The sequence below is a fragment of the Lithobates pipiens genome, unplaced genomic scaffold (assembly GCF_037356315.1).
Source record: "Lithobates pipiens isolate NorthernLeopardFrog02 unplaced genomic scaffold, aLitPip1_a1.2 Scaffold_23, whole genome shotgun sequence".
Lineage (NCBI taxonomy): Eukaryota > Metazoa > Chordata > Amphibia > Anura > Ranidae > Lithobates > Lithobates pipiens.
In genome coordinates, this window is record NW_027507785.1 from 110,439,898 (window position 1) to 110,456,711 (window position 16,814).

General features: G+C 41.8%; 1 protein-coding gene across 6 annotated transcripts in view; it reads right to left on the reverse strand.

Annotated features, from left to right (window-relative positions):
• The window catches only part of IQSEC1 (IQ motif and Sec7 domain ArfGEF 1), a 1,458,014-nt gene extending 1,441,756 nt beyond the window's left edge, over nt 1–16,258 (reverse strand). For 3 of the 6 annotated variants that reach the window (XM_077452179.1, XM_077452177.1, XM_077452178.1), the window contains exon 1: nt 15,619–16,257. In XM_077452179.1, the coding sequence (XP_077308305.1) occupies nt 15,619–15,869 (251 nt within the window). In that variant the 5' untranslated portion in view covers nt 15,870–16,257. Of the gene's footprint in view, nt 1–15,618 lie in introns of all 6 variants that reach the window. The other 3 variants (XM_077452165.1, XM_077452166.1, XM_077452176.1) reach the window with 3 other exon arrangements.
• Nucleotides 16,259–16,814: the final 556 nt, after the last annotated feature.

Consider the following 16,814-nt stretch of genomic DNA (forward strand, 5'->3'; position numbering starts at 1 on the left):
AATACTTAATGGCATTTTTGCATCTTTGATTTTTTTTCCCAGGTAGATTATATGCACTAAGCTTACACTATTGGTACCGTATCATAGTATATGATATAAATTGTATACACATTAGCACAGCACACACACACTTTCATTGCAACATTTCACTGGTTTGTTACTCCATACACCCACCTTGTGGACTCCAAGACAAACTCCTAGACTAACACACAGATGGCCACTCACAACTCCCATGTCCCAGAGACCATATTTTACCGCTTCTCCCTAATACCACCATGGACTGAAGGATGTGTTAACACTTTGCATTAATGTGTTATTTGCGTTGGAGAAATGTGGTGCCATTCATTCTTTAAGTATAATTAAAGGGAAAACCTGTTTGTTTTTTTACTTTTCAATGTAGTAAAGAGGGATTAAAACATATGTTATGTTTGTATTACTGTATGTGGCCCCATTAGGGAGATGTACTCTTCCTATTGATCCCATTTACTGTATCACTAATCTTTGAAAGTGAAAGTAAAATAAAACCTGAATTTTGATTTATCCTCAGATTAAATATAGAAGAGAAATCTTCAGGGTACTTTGGTAACAACCAGGGCGTTAGAAAAGTTGTAAATGTTTATTGTGTGACTATTGTATTTAAACCTGGAGACTGGTATTTAAAATGGTTTCTGAGCACATTGCTTTAACTTGTTGTCTTTTGTTTCAACTAACCCTATAGTACATCATATTGAGTAATTACGTAGCGATTTAAGGTTGGAAAGTAAGAGGAAGGACAGACCTCAACCATTCTTGTTGTTTCAGTCAAATTGTACAGTGCGCAAAACAGATTCTGTAGTCAGATAAGTATATTTGTAACATACTGGACATGAACCAATTGGCATGTAGAACCTTGTATCAGGTGATGTGGATGACCTCAGTAGAACACAATGGTTATTTACACCACGGGGATGATCTAAAACAGAGACTAAGTATAACTAAAGCTGCCAATTCCCCCCGTACCAATAAGGATAATTGCAACCAACTACTAATCACCCTTCAGGACCCCCAGCTTGAAGATGGCTTGTATAGTTATGGGAGCAGATGTCTCAGGTACAGATCCCATAGGACACTTATTTAAAGGTGAGGCCGCGAAACACCACCAAAACAGGCAAAGCAGAGAAACAGAGGAACTACCGATACATCCCATATATAGAGCTGCATGATTTGGTTAAAATGAGAATCACATTATTTTTTTGCTTAGAATAAAAAGATCACGATTCTCGTGGCGTAAAATCTTTCACATTATACAAAAAAAACAAAAAACTGGGCTAACTTTACTGATTTTTTTTTTTTTTTTATTCATCAAAGTGTAATTTTTTTAAATTTTTTGCATTTTAATGACTGCTGCGCAAATACAGTGTGACATAAAATATTGCAACAACCACCATTTTATTCTCTAGGGTCGCTACTAAAAAACACACAAATATAAATAAATAAAAAAAATAATAAATATATATATATATATATATATATAATATATGTTTGGGGGTTCTAAGTAATTTTCTATCAAAATTTTTTTTTTAACTTGGAAAAATAAAAAAGTTTTGCCTTTATTACTACTTTAATGGCACCTCAACACAACACACCTTTGCAATCTTGTGGCCAATAACATTATCCCGTAGTTAGAACATTTCCTGATACATAATTATTTATTCCCCTTCTATTTATATTTTATTATTTTTTATTATTTTCTTTTTTATTTTATTAATATACGTGTCAAATATACTAGCATATTTAGATACATTAACAATTTGAAGCCAACCTCCAGCTAACACTTGTTCTTTTGAACACAACAGACTTATTGGCCAAATCACCAGGTAAAAATAATGAAAATAAAGCCTAAAAAGAAAACAAATGCAGCCAACACACCTTACAATAGGTAAGCAGTATAATTGATATTTTCAATTTTATGTTTAGGGTTCATGTTAACTTGAAGGTGTTAGTAACCCAGTACCCTGCATTCACTATATCTGGTCTCCCACAGTACACAGAACATGAAAATGCAATTACCGTATATACTCGAGTATAAGCCGAGATTTTCAGCCTCTTTTTTGAGGCTGAAAGTGCCCCCCTCGGCTTATACTCGAGTCATCACTGTCTGCCCGCTCGATCAGCGTGTCGAGCAGACAGACAGCGGCCATTCTGTAATTCAAAAGCCGCGCCTCCGGCTCCGCCTTCGCCTGTGATAGGCGGAACACTGAATTTCCCAGCAGCCTGTGTTCCGCCTATCACGGACATCGTATCATCCTCGTACTACGGACGAGGATGATACGATGTCCGTGATAGGCGGAACACAGGCTGCTGGGAAATTCAGTGTTCCGCCTATCACAGGCGAAGGCGGAGGCGCGGCTTTTGAATTTTACAATGGCCGCCGAGGCGCCGACGAAGAGGGCACGGGACGGAGGCAAGGCAAGGCACTGCACGGGACGGGACGGGACGGAGGCAAGGCAAGGCACGACACGGGACGGAGGCAAGGCACGGCACGGGACGGAGGCAAGGAGGCAAGGCAGGGGACGGAGGCAAGGAGGCAAGGCACGGGACGGAGGCAAGGAGGCAAGGCACGGGACGGAGGCTCGGGACAAAGGCTCGGGACACAGGTAGGCTGGACACACACACACACACACACACACACACACACACACACACACACGGATGGATGGATGGATGGAGACACACACACACAGGGATGGATGGATGGAGACACACACACACAGGGATGGATGGATGGATGGATGGATGGAGACACACACACACAGGGATGGATGGATGGAGACACACACACAGGGATGGATGGATGGAGACACACACACAGGGATGGATGGATGGAGACACACACACAGGGATGGATGGATGGAGACACACACACACAGGGATGGATGGATGGATGGACACACACACACACAGGGATGGATGGACGGACACACAGGGATGGACGGACACACAGGGATGGACGGACACACAGGGATGGACGGACACACACACAGGGATGGACAGGCATGTCTCACCCTCGGCTTATACACGAGTCAATAAGTTTGCCAGTTTTTTTGGGGGTAAATTGGGGGCCTCGGCTTATATTCGGGTCGGCCTATACTCGAGTATATACGGTATTTTACAAATATAAACTGCTAAATAACTTCTCATCAGCAGTCTTGTGACTTCTATCAGTGTCTGGTTAAAGCTTGTAGGAGGGGTTTTCATTCTCTCCTGATTTTCCTATAAGGCTGCATGACCCCTGAATCTGTCTGGACAATGCTGATTGTCCCTGTGCTGATCACATGAACCCTCCCAAGAGAAAAAAAAACCCTCTAGCAATACACACCAAACTGAGCATGTGTCAGGGCTGGATTAGCCCTTCCTTCTCTGGGCTGGCTGCTCAGCTGTCGGCTAATTGGCAGCTCTCTTCTCTCTCCACAGTTACCAGCTGTTCCTAATGATGCTCGTCTGACCTGCCTACTTAAAGCCATCCAGCTCACATCACAAGAAACCATCTCCTGCGGTTTGTTTAAATGACTGGCTTGCTGACATCCCATCTGGCTCCTTATCCTGCTTGCTGTTGCTCTACTTGGATCCCTGACTTCTGGCCTGGCTGACTACCCGAACTGGTTATTGAACTCTGGCCTGGCTGACTACTCTATCCAGTTACTGGACTCTGGCTATGCTTTGACTACGCTTTTTCTATTTACCTTTTTATTAATAAACAAGTGTGATTTAATTGTACTTCTGTCTCAGTCTGATTCATGGTTTCTGACAGCATGTGCAGCTTGCCCCCTAGCCACTGTTCTTGCAGCAGATGAATTGGGGACTTCAAAGAAGACAGGATCAGCCTTTTTAGACAATGCAGAGGATTAACCCCGTTAGATTCCCCAGTGAGTATAACAAGCATGCTTTACTGTATATACAGACTGATTTTACTGTTGTGAGTTTAGTAACACTTTAAAATGTGAGTTCTTTTGAATGACAGCTTGACATAAATGTACAGACATAATAAATTCAGCAGCATGTAGCTCAGAATTCACTCTTTTATGTGCTTATGGTAAATAAAAACTAATTTGTAAACCAGCTTTACTTATTATAAATATAATTATTCAACATGGTAAAACAATAATTTTTCATTTTTTGGTTACTTGCTTTGGATTACTGAAGGTGGCTCTGAGCATACCGTTTTGGATGAAAAAGACAATTCTAATGACTTAACCTGGGTTCTAGGGATAAGACGATCCGTCTTATGCCTGGTACACATGATGAGATTAATTGGAAAAATTATCGACCGTTTTTTTGGGGGGTTTTTTTTGCATGCTAGTTTAATCGAAAATGAAGAGGTTATTAAACTTACAAAAATTCTCGTATGACAGAATCCAACCTTGGAAGTGATGTAATGTATTGTATTGTATTTTCGGATGAAAACTGCTGATTAAATCATATATGATCAGGTATCGTACGATAAAATGTTTTGCGTTTGTCTCTTCGGAAAATTTCAGGTCAACTGTCATGAATGGTTCTCGAAAGCTGTGTACCAACGGTCAGATTATCATACGATTGCTTAGAAAGCGGTATTTTTCATACAATTTTCTGATCGTTTGTACTAGGCTTTAGTACCTGTGGGTTTTAAAGGACTTTAAAATTGCCCATAGAATTTAGATGACAGTCTACTAGGGATGAGTGACTCTTGCTTGAAGTGTGAAAACTTTCATCCTCCATACATTTAAAAGGAGGTCGCAATCTTGTCATTGAATACTGGCCATTTGTAGAAGTAACAAACAAGCTATTATTAAAAGGCATACAATGGGGAACATCTACCAACGGTAACATTAAAAATAGTGTCTCTCCCTACACAGACCTGTCAGCTCTCCCTAACAACTTCTACGTACACTGAAAATATGGCTACCATGAGACCACCCTTTTATAGAAAGGGAGCTGGATTATTCATCCCTTCAAATTACTGGCTGATTGTTCATTATTTCTGTTGGTAAACATGTAAAGTTTTCGCAAAAAAAAAAAAATTGATTTCCAAACCTCGAGAATACTGGGATTCTGCTACCATGGGTCTACAGATCTTCCCTCTACAGTCTACTAATCTGATCATTGGGTTGAGGAAGACAGCCACTGGATAGCAACTCGGGCGAACATACAAAACATTTCCAAAGTATAGTTTAACCGCTTCGCGCCCGCCCTATAGCCGAAATACGGCTGCAGAGCAGACGCTAACTGCCGGGAGGCCATTCCTGAACGGCCTCCTGTTTACTTCCGCAATGCACGCTCCCGCGAGCGCGCATTGGGGAAGTTCTGTGCTGGCCGTGTGTCCCTCAGACACAGCCAGTCACAGATCGCTGTAAATGGCCAATCACAGCGCGATCGGCGTGTCCAATGCGAGATGATCTCATATGTAAACATATGAGATCATCTCTCAGCGCCGCTCTCCCTCCTCACACAGAAAGCGTGTGAGAAGGGAGAGATCAACGGCTGCCGCAGCCGTATGTAAAAAAATTGAAATAAAAAAAATTTGAAAAAAAGGAAAAAAGTGCCATCCGCCCCAGTGCCACCTGCTGTCAGTGCCACGTATCAGTGCCATCTGTCATCAGTGCCAAGTAACAGTGCCATCTGTCAGTGTCACGTGCCATCTGTTGTCAGTGTCACGTGTCATCAATGCCACTTAGTGCCATCTGTCAGTGCCACGTATAAGTGCCATCTGTCAGTGCCACGTATTAGTGCCATCTGTCAGTGCCACGTATTAGTGCCATCTGTAATCAGTGCCACGTATTAGTGCCATCTGTAATCAGTGCCACGTATTAGTGCCATCTGTCAGTGCCACGTATTAGTGCCATCTGTCAGTGCCACGTATTAGTGCCATCTGTCATCAGTGCCACGTATTAGTGCCATCTGTCATCAGTGCCACATATTAGTGCCATCGGTCATCAGTGCCACGTGTCATTGTCCTGGTGCTCCAGGGCCTTCAAAAGTGTAATAGGTAGTCAACAAGTTAGATGTGTAATTTATGCTCCTAGAACATGTGACAGCGCTCCCTGCATGTTGGGCCTCTCTATGTGGCCAGGCTGTAAAAAAGTCCCACACATGTGGTATTGTAATACTCAGGAGGAATAGCAGAATTCTTTTGGGGGTGTCATTTGTGGTATACACATGCCACGTGAGAGAAACAACCTATTACAATGACAATTTTGTGGGAAAAAAAAAATCTTAATTTTGCAAAGAATTGGGGGAAAAAAAAATACAACATCAAAAAGCTCACCATGCCTCTTACTAAATACCTTGGAATGTCTACTTTCCAAAAAGGAGTCATTTGGGGGTTATTTGTACTTTCCTGACTTGTTCGGGTCGCAAGAAGTGAGATAGTCCACCAGTACATCAGATGTGATAAATTTTGTGCGATTCGCACCACACCTTGTAGACTCTCTAACTTTCTCAAAGACCAAATAATATCCACTAATTTGGGTTATTTTTACCAAAGACATGTAGCAGTATAAATAGTGGCCAAAATTTATGATGAAAAATTAATAATTTGCATAATTTTTTCACAGAAACAAAGAAATATGCGTTTAAAAAAAATAAAAAAAAATAAAAAAAAAAATAAATCGGTCTTTTTTTATTTATAGCGCAAAAAATAAAAACCCCAGAGGTGATCAAATACCACCAAAAGAAAGCTCTATTTGTGAGAAAAAAAGGACAAAAAATTCAGTGTTGCATGACTGAGTAATTGTCATTCAAAGTGTGAGAGCACCGAAAGCTGAAAAATTGGTCTGGGCAGGAAGGGTGTTTAAGTGCCCAGTAAGCAAGTGGTTAAACCTTTTGTTCCTTTATGATGCTGATGGCATTGTCTGCATTGCTCTCCTGATCCCTTTTCCACAGCCAAGCATTTCTGTTTTTTGCCATGCCAGAGGTGTGCCTGAGGGTGCTCCGATGTTTTCCTATGGCCACCTTTAAGTGTTATTTTCAACCACAAGGGTCACTTTATGTTTGTGTATGTCTGTAAATTGATGATTTCTGATCTTAAAAGGCAAATAATTGTCCTTTTTTTAACAAGTTATAAGCTAGTAAACATGTTTTAGATCTAAAATATGCAAAACATTCTTGTAAATTAATGATTTTGATATGGATATCACGTATTGAAAACAAAAACATGCCATGTACTTGCCAAGGAGCACAGCAGTCTGCTTGCTACACAAATGCAGTATCTTCGGGACAAAACACAAATCATTATAAATTTTGTAATTTGAGCCAAAATTATACCTTCCCAAATAAGCAACGCAATAAATAGAGCTGCTAATAAATGGAGCTACAGGGTCTTCTATTTCAAGCAAAACAATACTGACCAGTCAGAATCTGACACCATGTAACCATATGGGGGATTTTAATTTTGACTAAGTTCTTCATGCATTAAAAAAAATCGAACTCTATTTCAAGACAATTTTTTAAAAACTGCAGGACTTTACTCAAAGGATTTACCATAAAACTTAGGCATGCTATTCATACCCAGTCAAAACATTTCCCATTGGCTTATTGCGCACAAATGTTTTCATCTACCACTATTAACCACTTGCCGCCCGCCCTATTACAAATTGACGGCGGCAAAGTGGTTTCATTATCCTAACCGGACGTCATATGACGTGATTAGGATTATGAGCCGCTGCGCGCCCCCGGGGGCGCGCATCGCGGCGATCGTTGTTGCGGGGTGTCAGTCTGACACCCGGCAACTACGATCTCGGTAAAGAGTCTCCGACGGAGACTCTTTACCATGTGATCAGCCGTGTCCAATCACGGCTGATCACAGTGTAAATGGGAAGAGCCGGTGATCGGCTTTCCCTCACTCGCGTCTGTCAGACGTGAGTAGAGGAGAGCCGATCGGCTGCTCCTCTGACAGGGGGGGTCTGTGCTGATCGATTATCAGCACAGCCCCCCCGAGGATGCCCACACTGGACCACCAGGGACACCACTAGACCACCAGGGAAAAGGTAATAAAAATCCATAATCCTCCCTAGACCACCAGGGTGCCAGTCAGCACAATGGGTGCCAATCAGTGCCCATAATGGATGCCAATCAGTGGCCACAATGGGCATCACTGATTGGCATGCATTATTGTTTGGCACTGATTGGCATCCATTACTATAACACCGATGCCGCCTATGAGTGCCCACCTGTGCCGCCTATGAGTGCCCACCTGTGCCGCCTATCTATGCCCACCTGTGCCGCCTATCTATGCCCACCTGTGCCGCCTATCCATGCCCATCCGTGCCGCCTATCCATGCCCATCCGTGCCGCCCATCTGTGCCAGCTATCAGTGCCAATTTGTGCCACCTATCAGTGTCCGTCCGTGTCGCCCATCCGTGTCGCCCATCAGTGCCGCCTATCAGTGCCACTTCATTGGTGCCACATTGGTGCCCATCAGTGCCACCTTATCAGTGCCCATCAGTGTAGCCCCATCAGTGCCCATCAGTGAAGGAGAAAAACGTACTTATTTACAAAGTTTTGAAACTGAAACAAAAAAAAACATTTTTTTTTTCAAAATTTTCGGTATTTTTTTATTTGTAGCGCAAAAAATAAAAATCCGTAGAGGTGATCAAATACCACCAAAAGAAAGCTCTATTTGTGGGAAAAAAATGATAAAAATGTCATTTGGGTACAGTGTAGCATGACCGCGCAATTGTCATTCAAAGTGCGACCGCGCTGAAAGCTCAAAATTGGTCTGGGCAGGAAGGTGTTTAAGTGCCCTGTATTGAAGTGGTTAAAGGGGTTATTCCGACCATATACAATTTGACAACACTGCTTCCCAACTTCACTGCAGAATAAAACAGCACTGTCACCCTATTATAATAAGTGGGAAAACAACAGGTCTACTTGTGGATCAACAGGTAATTAAAAGTGTTGCATGGGAGACTCAGAAAAGCAAAAACTGCAGTGTTATTAATAGTGACAGACAGCAGCATTTGTCATTTTTTTATTTTGAAGTTAGTTATCCTTTGTATCTTATGGAATTAGTCAGTAGTAACTGTGATGGACGTGGTGTCAGACCCCGACCAACTTCACTGACTTGTGACAAAATGACTGGTCAAACTCACACTGCGCTGTCACTGATACACAATGGCACTCTAATGCCCCATACACACAGTGGGAAATTCCAACAGAAAAAGTCAGATCGGATTATGTTGTTGGAAAATCTGATCGTGTGTGGGTTCTGTCAGACTATTTCTGTTGGAATTTCAAAATCCGATCTGACTTTTTCCAATCGTGTGTAGAGAATTCCGATGCACAAAGTGCCACGCATGCTCAGAAAAAAATTTGGAGACGAAAGCTATTGGCTACTGGCCTCTACGTAGTTTTTTTACATCACCTTGTTCCGAACGATCGGATTTTCCATCAACTTTGTGCGATCATGTATGCAAGACAAGTTTCGGCCAAAATCTGACGGAAATCCAATGGATTTTGGGGTCGGAATGTCCGACCGTGTGTATGGGGCATAAGCCATATCCTGCACAAAGATTTTCAGGCTCGCAGGACCATACAATCACTAGCCAGCATAACGAGAGTGATCGTTGCTGGGTTTGGTCAATTAGGCCTTCATACCCCGCAAATCAATCACTGCCACCAGATAGGCTGAAAGCCTATCAACCGTTCACAATATTAGCAATAATAACTTAAAAATAAACATCTGTAAACACACACAGGTATATCCAGATTTACCATATAGCAGTGCTCTGCAAAGAGACAGGGATTCTTTAAGTTCTGTGTTTTAGAGACACTATTGATGATTTGGAAATATTGTTTAAACAGTTAAACAAAACCTTTTGGATTTAATAATTAAAATACTTAGTCCAGTTGGCAAAGTCCAATCAACGAGCAAGATATTTCAGTGGCTCGCATTCATCTTGGCAGGTGTTCTTGGTTTTGATGGCAAAAAGAGCTGTAGACTGTGGATGCAGTGCCTCTTTTCTGATCCATGAGGAGGGTGTTGACAGAAATGATCTGAAGTCAGAGGGGTGGTCGATGAAATGTCACCTTGGTTTATGATCATGTAGTGGCCCTCCCACAAGAACAGTTTTCTATAGGTATTAATATCTTTAAAGTGGTTGTAAACCCTTACACACCACCTTCACCTACATGTAAGCCTATAATAAGGCTTAATTGTAGGCAATGGAAATATCTCCCAAATCTGCACGGTTTGGGCGATAAATATGATAAACGCTTGCGCCGATGTCATCAGTGCATGCGCACTGAATAAAGGGCATGAGCGTGCCATTTCCAGAGGGCCCATGCCATGACCGTCGGCTCCTGAGTGCATGCGACTCCGGCATCTACAGTCCTGGATGGAAGATGGACGGGGCCACCAGTGGGGACATTGCGGGCTTCGTTTGAAGGTAAGTGCAACATAATGGGCTAGTATGCAATGAATACTAGCCCATTATGCTTTTACTTTGCAGGGGGGAAAAAAAGAGGAAGTAAAACCTATCAGGGTTTGCTGACCATCTCAATCTAACAATACACATACAATACACATCTGAAGATTATCACTTTGCGCTGAAGGAATTGGGATTGACCCATCGTAAAACTGTAACAAAATCTTTCAGTTCTGTCACTCATGGTTTGCAGGGTAATTAAACATATATGGCATGCAATAAAATGTCTTACCCAGGGCTAAATGGTATCAAAAAGGCAAGCTGATATCCTCTCAGATAGCCCCCCATTATAGTTTAGCTGGAGTAACTGCCAAATACACATTGCGGGCTGCAGACACCTACACTGCCCCCTAGTGGTTAACTCCTTCACTGCCAGTGTCATTTACACAGGAATCAGTGCATTTAAATAGCCCTGATTGCTGTATAAATGACAATGGTCCCAAAAATGTCTCAAAAATGTCTGATGTGTGCGGCATAATGTCGCAGTCACAATAAAAATCGCTGATCACCGCCATTACTAGTAAAAAAAAAAATATTAATAAAAATGATATAAAAACTATCCCCTATTTTGTAAACGCTATAACTTTTGCCCAAACCAATCAATCGCTAATTGAGATTTTTTTTACCAAAAATATGTAGAAGAATACGTATCGGCCTAAACTGAGGAAAAAAAAAGTTTTTTTATATAATTTTTTGGGGATATTTATTATAGCAAAAAGTAAAAAAATATAGAAATTTTTTTTAACATTGTCGCTCTATTTTTGTTTACAGTGCAAAAAATAAAAACCGGAAAGGTGATACCACCAAAAGAAAGCTCTATTTGTGGGAAAAAAGGGACGCCAATTTTGTTTGGAAGCCACGTCGCATGACCGCACAATTGTCAGTTAAAGCAACGCAGTGCCGAATCGCAAAAAGGGGCTTGGTCCTTTGGCTGCAAATTGGTCCGGGGCTTAAGTGGTTAAGGTGAGGGTACATCTGGTTGGAAGGGGTGTGCACACTGCATGAAGATATCGTCACCATCATCACGTTTTAAGTTTTATGTTTTCATAACGGGACTTTTGAAATATTATATCATTAATGATTTTTATGCAATACACGGCGCACGCGCACTTTCTCGCCACATAACAGAATATATTTTCTGGTTATGTATTGTATTTGTGCTACACATGTATAATAGTTTTATAGTTATTTAATTTATTCTTTAGCGCTGCACATTTGCTATACCAGTTTGCACTGTCACATTCAGAGAAGTGTGGAAAGTGCTGGCAGCTCTTTTTTAGTTGATTTTTATTTATTATATTTTTATTTTAGTTTTTCACTTTAGGGGAGGAGTTTTGGCAGCTCACAATGGCTTTACCTACATGCATTAAAGCGTAGTTCTGCCAAAAAAAAAAAAAAGTCAGCAGCTACAAAAAAAGTGTAGCTGCTGACTTTTAATGATCGGACAATTACCTGTCCCGCAGTCCAGCAATGCAGGCGTATGAAGCCCCGCTCCTCTCCCCAGCGCCGGCATTGTTACTGTGGGCGCCGAGCTGTGGCTTCACAGCCAGGCACACACTACACATGCATGAGCCTCGCTGCGAATGGCCAGGCAGTCTTCTGGGAATTGTGATGTGTCCCAGAAGCTCGCAGGGAGAGAGGGGAGAGTTTATCTTCCTTCCGATGCAGCACAGCCCCTGTGAGGAAGTAGGAGCTGGATGCCTCTAAAGGGAGTGTCCCCCCCCCCCCCAAATAAAAAATAACAGGCACAGGAAGCAGGGTTGAACTGAGGTGCAAGGGCACATGCAGACATTTCTGTTTGAAGACACTACTGTGTTCTTATAATAAACTCTTGTAATATTCTTGATTTGTTCTAAAGGACCTAAGGTGTTTTTCCATCAGTTATTAATGATTTTTGTATTGCCTATATACACACACACACGGAAAGCATTCATGATACCCACTGATGTTATGCATATTACATTACTCTAACATGCTTTCATCCAGCTCTTGTCATTAGATTGAGAAGATAAAAAAGACACTAGCCTCATCGAAATATTTGCGCGCACACACAATTAAGCCTAATACAAATAAACAGATGATTGATGTGCAGGTATTCACATGAAGAATGCAATATTTATTTATTCATATTAATAGATCAGAAATATTAGTGTCTGTATAAACCCTTAGGCAAAACACCAGATGGTGAGACTTCCTTATAGTATGAAATAATACGGCTTGCCAAAGCTTGTGTGAAACAGTCCATGTATCAGTTGATGATAGCAGAACGTATTAGTCAGAACGCTGCCACAAATGACATTCTGATCCAAAAACACTGACAGAATAAGAACTCATCTACAAGAGAGGTTACACTCTATACACATTAACAAGACAGGAAGAACTAACACTTCATGTGCCTGAACAGAGTGTGCCAACCCATCCATACAGCACAACACAATGCCCAGGTTAGCAGCTGATTGGTTTCTATGCAGGAGCGAGACTGATTTTGCACTCTTCAGCTTTAGTAAATAAACCCCTGTGTGTCACAATTTCAAATCTCTTCACCTGCCCCGTTAGGACCAAACCTGTGGAACAAGCAGCCAATATGTAGCTAGCAGGATTTTTGGTCTACAAATAATTTGAAGTAAACCCAAAGCCTCAGGATCACTTTCTACTAAGAAAGCATTCCCAATCTATGCCTGTATAGAGAAAATAATTGGGTATACAGAAAAAAAATATATATATATATTCAATAGGGCAAGGCAAAGAGCAATACGTGGAAAGTGCAATAATCCATAGCAGCCAGTTGAAAAATACATCTCAAATGAAATGACAAACAGCAAATTGAAATCTGACAAGTTCTATGGATAACAGCACTTTACGCATAGTGATCACCCTTTGCATTCTCATTAAAGGATCAGTCCACTGAAAACAGATATTTCTGTTTTTTGGTAGATATTGGACAGTTAAACCTCATGACTAGGTCTTGAATACTCTATTGGTGAGATTCTGTACTTGAGTAACTGGGTGTGAACACGTGCTGTAACCATTATGAGGGGTTTCCACTGTCCCTACTAGATGTTTTATTTTATACTATGGTGAATATAACAAGATGAGGCTGAGCATAAAGACAGTGGAGAGGGAACACGCAAAACCTAGGTGAAGGGAGCAGCCAGGAACTATGGCTGGCATATTTTGCTGTTAGAATATTCAAAACATACTTGAAGTCAGGGCCCATCATGCTTCACCAATAACTGAAATATCACTCACTGATGGATACTCTAAGTGCAATTTTTTTGCAAGAGTGCTAACAACTTGATGATGTGGACCCAGTACTGGGTAGGATTTAACTACCCAGTATGAAAACGAAGTTGTCAAATGAAAGAGCCAGTATAACGTATGGTAAATGTTTCTCATCTTCAGCAAGATTTCCAGCCCTACCCTCCGTGAAGTATTGTATCTACCACCTTTCTTAGTAGAAAAATCTTATTTGGAAAATGTACAACCTCTAAACAAAATATGTCTAAATATTGGCAAAACGGAAGTGCTAGGCATTGCCCAGCAGCCAATCAAATTCAAGCTGTGATTTTTGCAACTCCATTTAGAAAGTGATGTCAAGTGTGACTGGTCACAATAGATACGTCCTGAGATTTCTGTACATTTTCTCCATATTGCTTTGCTACTGCATTTGAACAACATTAGCCAACCCATAAAAACATTCTAACAGCACCAAAAGAAATGACTGTTGTAAATAGATGCACACAGTGTTATGGAACAGTCTGTAAAGAACCAAGGTAAAATTCTTCCAGTGAGAAACACAATAAATTTGGGAGATATAATTTTTAAGAGATATCTTGAATGTAACACTAGGATTCCTGAGATGAAAAGCTGTACCATTTTCTTTGGAAATTAAATAGATTTTTAAATGTCTCTGGTCTTTAGGTTATTCTAAAATGGTTTGTTCACAGGGTGATCTCTACATCTTATGAATAATATTAATCACTTTTGGAATGTTATTGTTCCACCACAACAATAATTGGTTCATTCTTGGGTTTTTGAGGGTAGTGTGTTTTAGGTGTGGCTTTGTATGTACTGTTATTTGTGGTGTCAGATATAAGTTGTTCTTTACTGCCTTTTAAAGGGATACGTCAATCGGGTCTATATTGTTATCAATGGTAATCTTGAAAACAGAATTGCTTTGAAAAACATATTGGTATACAGAAAATATGTATTTGTGTCTTATTAATGGTGTGTGTTTGTGGTGTGATATTTAAGTTGTTCTTTACAGCTTTTAAAAGGGCTATATCAGAGATCTACAGTATATTCTTATCAATAGTAATCTTAATACCAAACTGCTTTGAAAAACATATATTGGTATACAAACAAAATGTATGGAAAATGTATTTGTGGCTTTCTTATGTACTGTGTTGTGTTTGTGGTGTGATATTCAAGCTGTTCTTTGCAGATTTTAAAGGGCAACATCAATCAGACCTATATTTTTATGAAATGGTAATCTTGAAAACCGAATTGCACTGAACATGTAATGTTAATAGCTTTGAGATGCATATACTGGTAGAAACAAAGTCCAATCTGCAGGACCTCGTATATAAGGGGAGTTACAAACTCATCAGAATGACAGTTTCAGACCTGCTAGGATCCTTCATCATACAGTGTTTCTCTATATTGGAGATCTCTGTTTTCTGCTCTGCACCTGAAGGATATTGTATTACATGACGGGTATGTGCTGTCCTGACCAGTCTGTGCCTCCTTGTATATATTGCTCTATAGGGAATATGTTTAGAAGACCTATTTTGCCCTGTTAATGCCCCATACTTTTGAGTTTCTCTGGATTATCCTTTTGTTTTGTAATTCCACACCAGCAGCCACATTAATAATAAGTTAAATAAGGGCTGCTCTCATGATAGAGGTCTTCTCCTCATTTCAAACAGTAACCACATAGAACCACATGAGCACAATGACACCAACCACACAAATGACACACCTAACACAATACCTGATCTGTTACTTACACTGCCTCCTGGTGGAGGAGACGCTAATTCATTTACAAATGGTAAAACAAAATTAGAGACAGACCGTGGATGAGAGGGGGGTAGCAACAGGTGTCAGAGCGCCCCCTAGCTCTGCCCCTGAGAATGCCATCAGGTGGCAGTGAATGGAGAAGAGATTGGGCACTCACTTGTCATTCTCCTGGATGGAGCCCAGGGAGGTCCCTCCAGGGACTGGGTGCTGTAGCTTGCAGGTAGCCAGGTGCTTGCTGTGCTCCTCCTGGAGGTTGCTCTTCTCATTGTACAAGGTGCTGACTTGTTCCTCCAGCTCATCGATCCTCTTCTTCTGCCTCTCCAGGAGCTCCTGCTGAGTCTCGATGATCTTGTTCAGCTCCTTCAGGTATTCTGCTGCCCGGCATGGACTTTCTGCGGGGGGCTCCATGGTGAAGGGTCCTTCTTCGGATTTTTGGGGGTTGGTTCCTAGGGCCACATGGTAGCTTGTATTACAGACTGCATGGGGCAGAGAACCCCAATGACATGTCAGTGAACGATTCCTCGGCACACTTTACAGGCTGTACACCCCAAATTCTCCGCAAGTTGCATCCCCCTTCAGGAACTGCAGACCAGTGCACCCCACAGGCACTGCTGGACCTCAGCGGGTGTGCTCCCCAATTCCAGTCACAGGACCCGGCGAGAGAAGCACAGCCATGACTGGCGGTCCGGGGGAGCTGTGACAGATGGAGGTGAGGGGATGAGGCAGCCCACACTTCACCAACCTGTCCCTTCTCTGTCACTGCCGGCGGAATGGTGTCCAGGGAGCCGCCGCTGAGGAATGGGATGAGACTGGAAGCCGCGGCTGGTGCTAAGGAAAGGCTGGATCCCCTGGATCCCTCAGCGGCGTGCACGCTCTTTGCGTGTGCACGATGCACCCTCCTCACACCGCACGTGTGGTGTGTTTAGTGCAATGCTATCCGGGCTCTGCCTGCCTCTCACTTCACACACTCAGAATACATGCTACAGAATAGACACAACTGTCACATTGTTGTTTTTAAGTGCAAAATTACTAAACTGCAAAATTAAAAAAAAAAAGTCATTGTGAAAAAAACACACAAAGGTGAATTGGGTGCGCCAGAATGTTCCTTCCCCTGAGGAGAAATGGCCTCTTACCCCTGACCCCTCTGGTGACCCAACCCAGGCCCAACAGACCCCTCTCCTCATAGCTGCCTCCAACCTCAGGAATCATTTTACCTGAAAAGAAAAATGACTTTTTGGTCTAGCTTGGTACACTCACACTCGACCGGTTAAAGCAGGCATTTCCAAAGTCCGGCCCGCATTCTGGTTTGATGTGGCCCCCACTTGGAATTTACATATATATCCATCTGTGGCC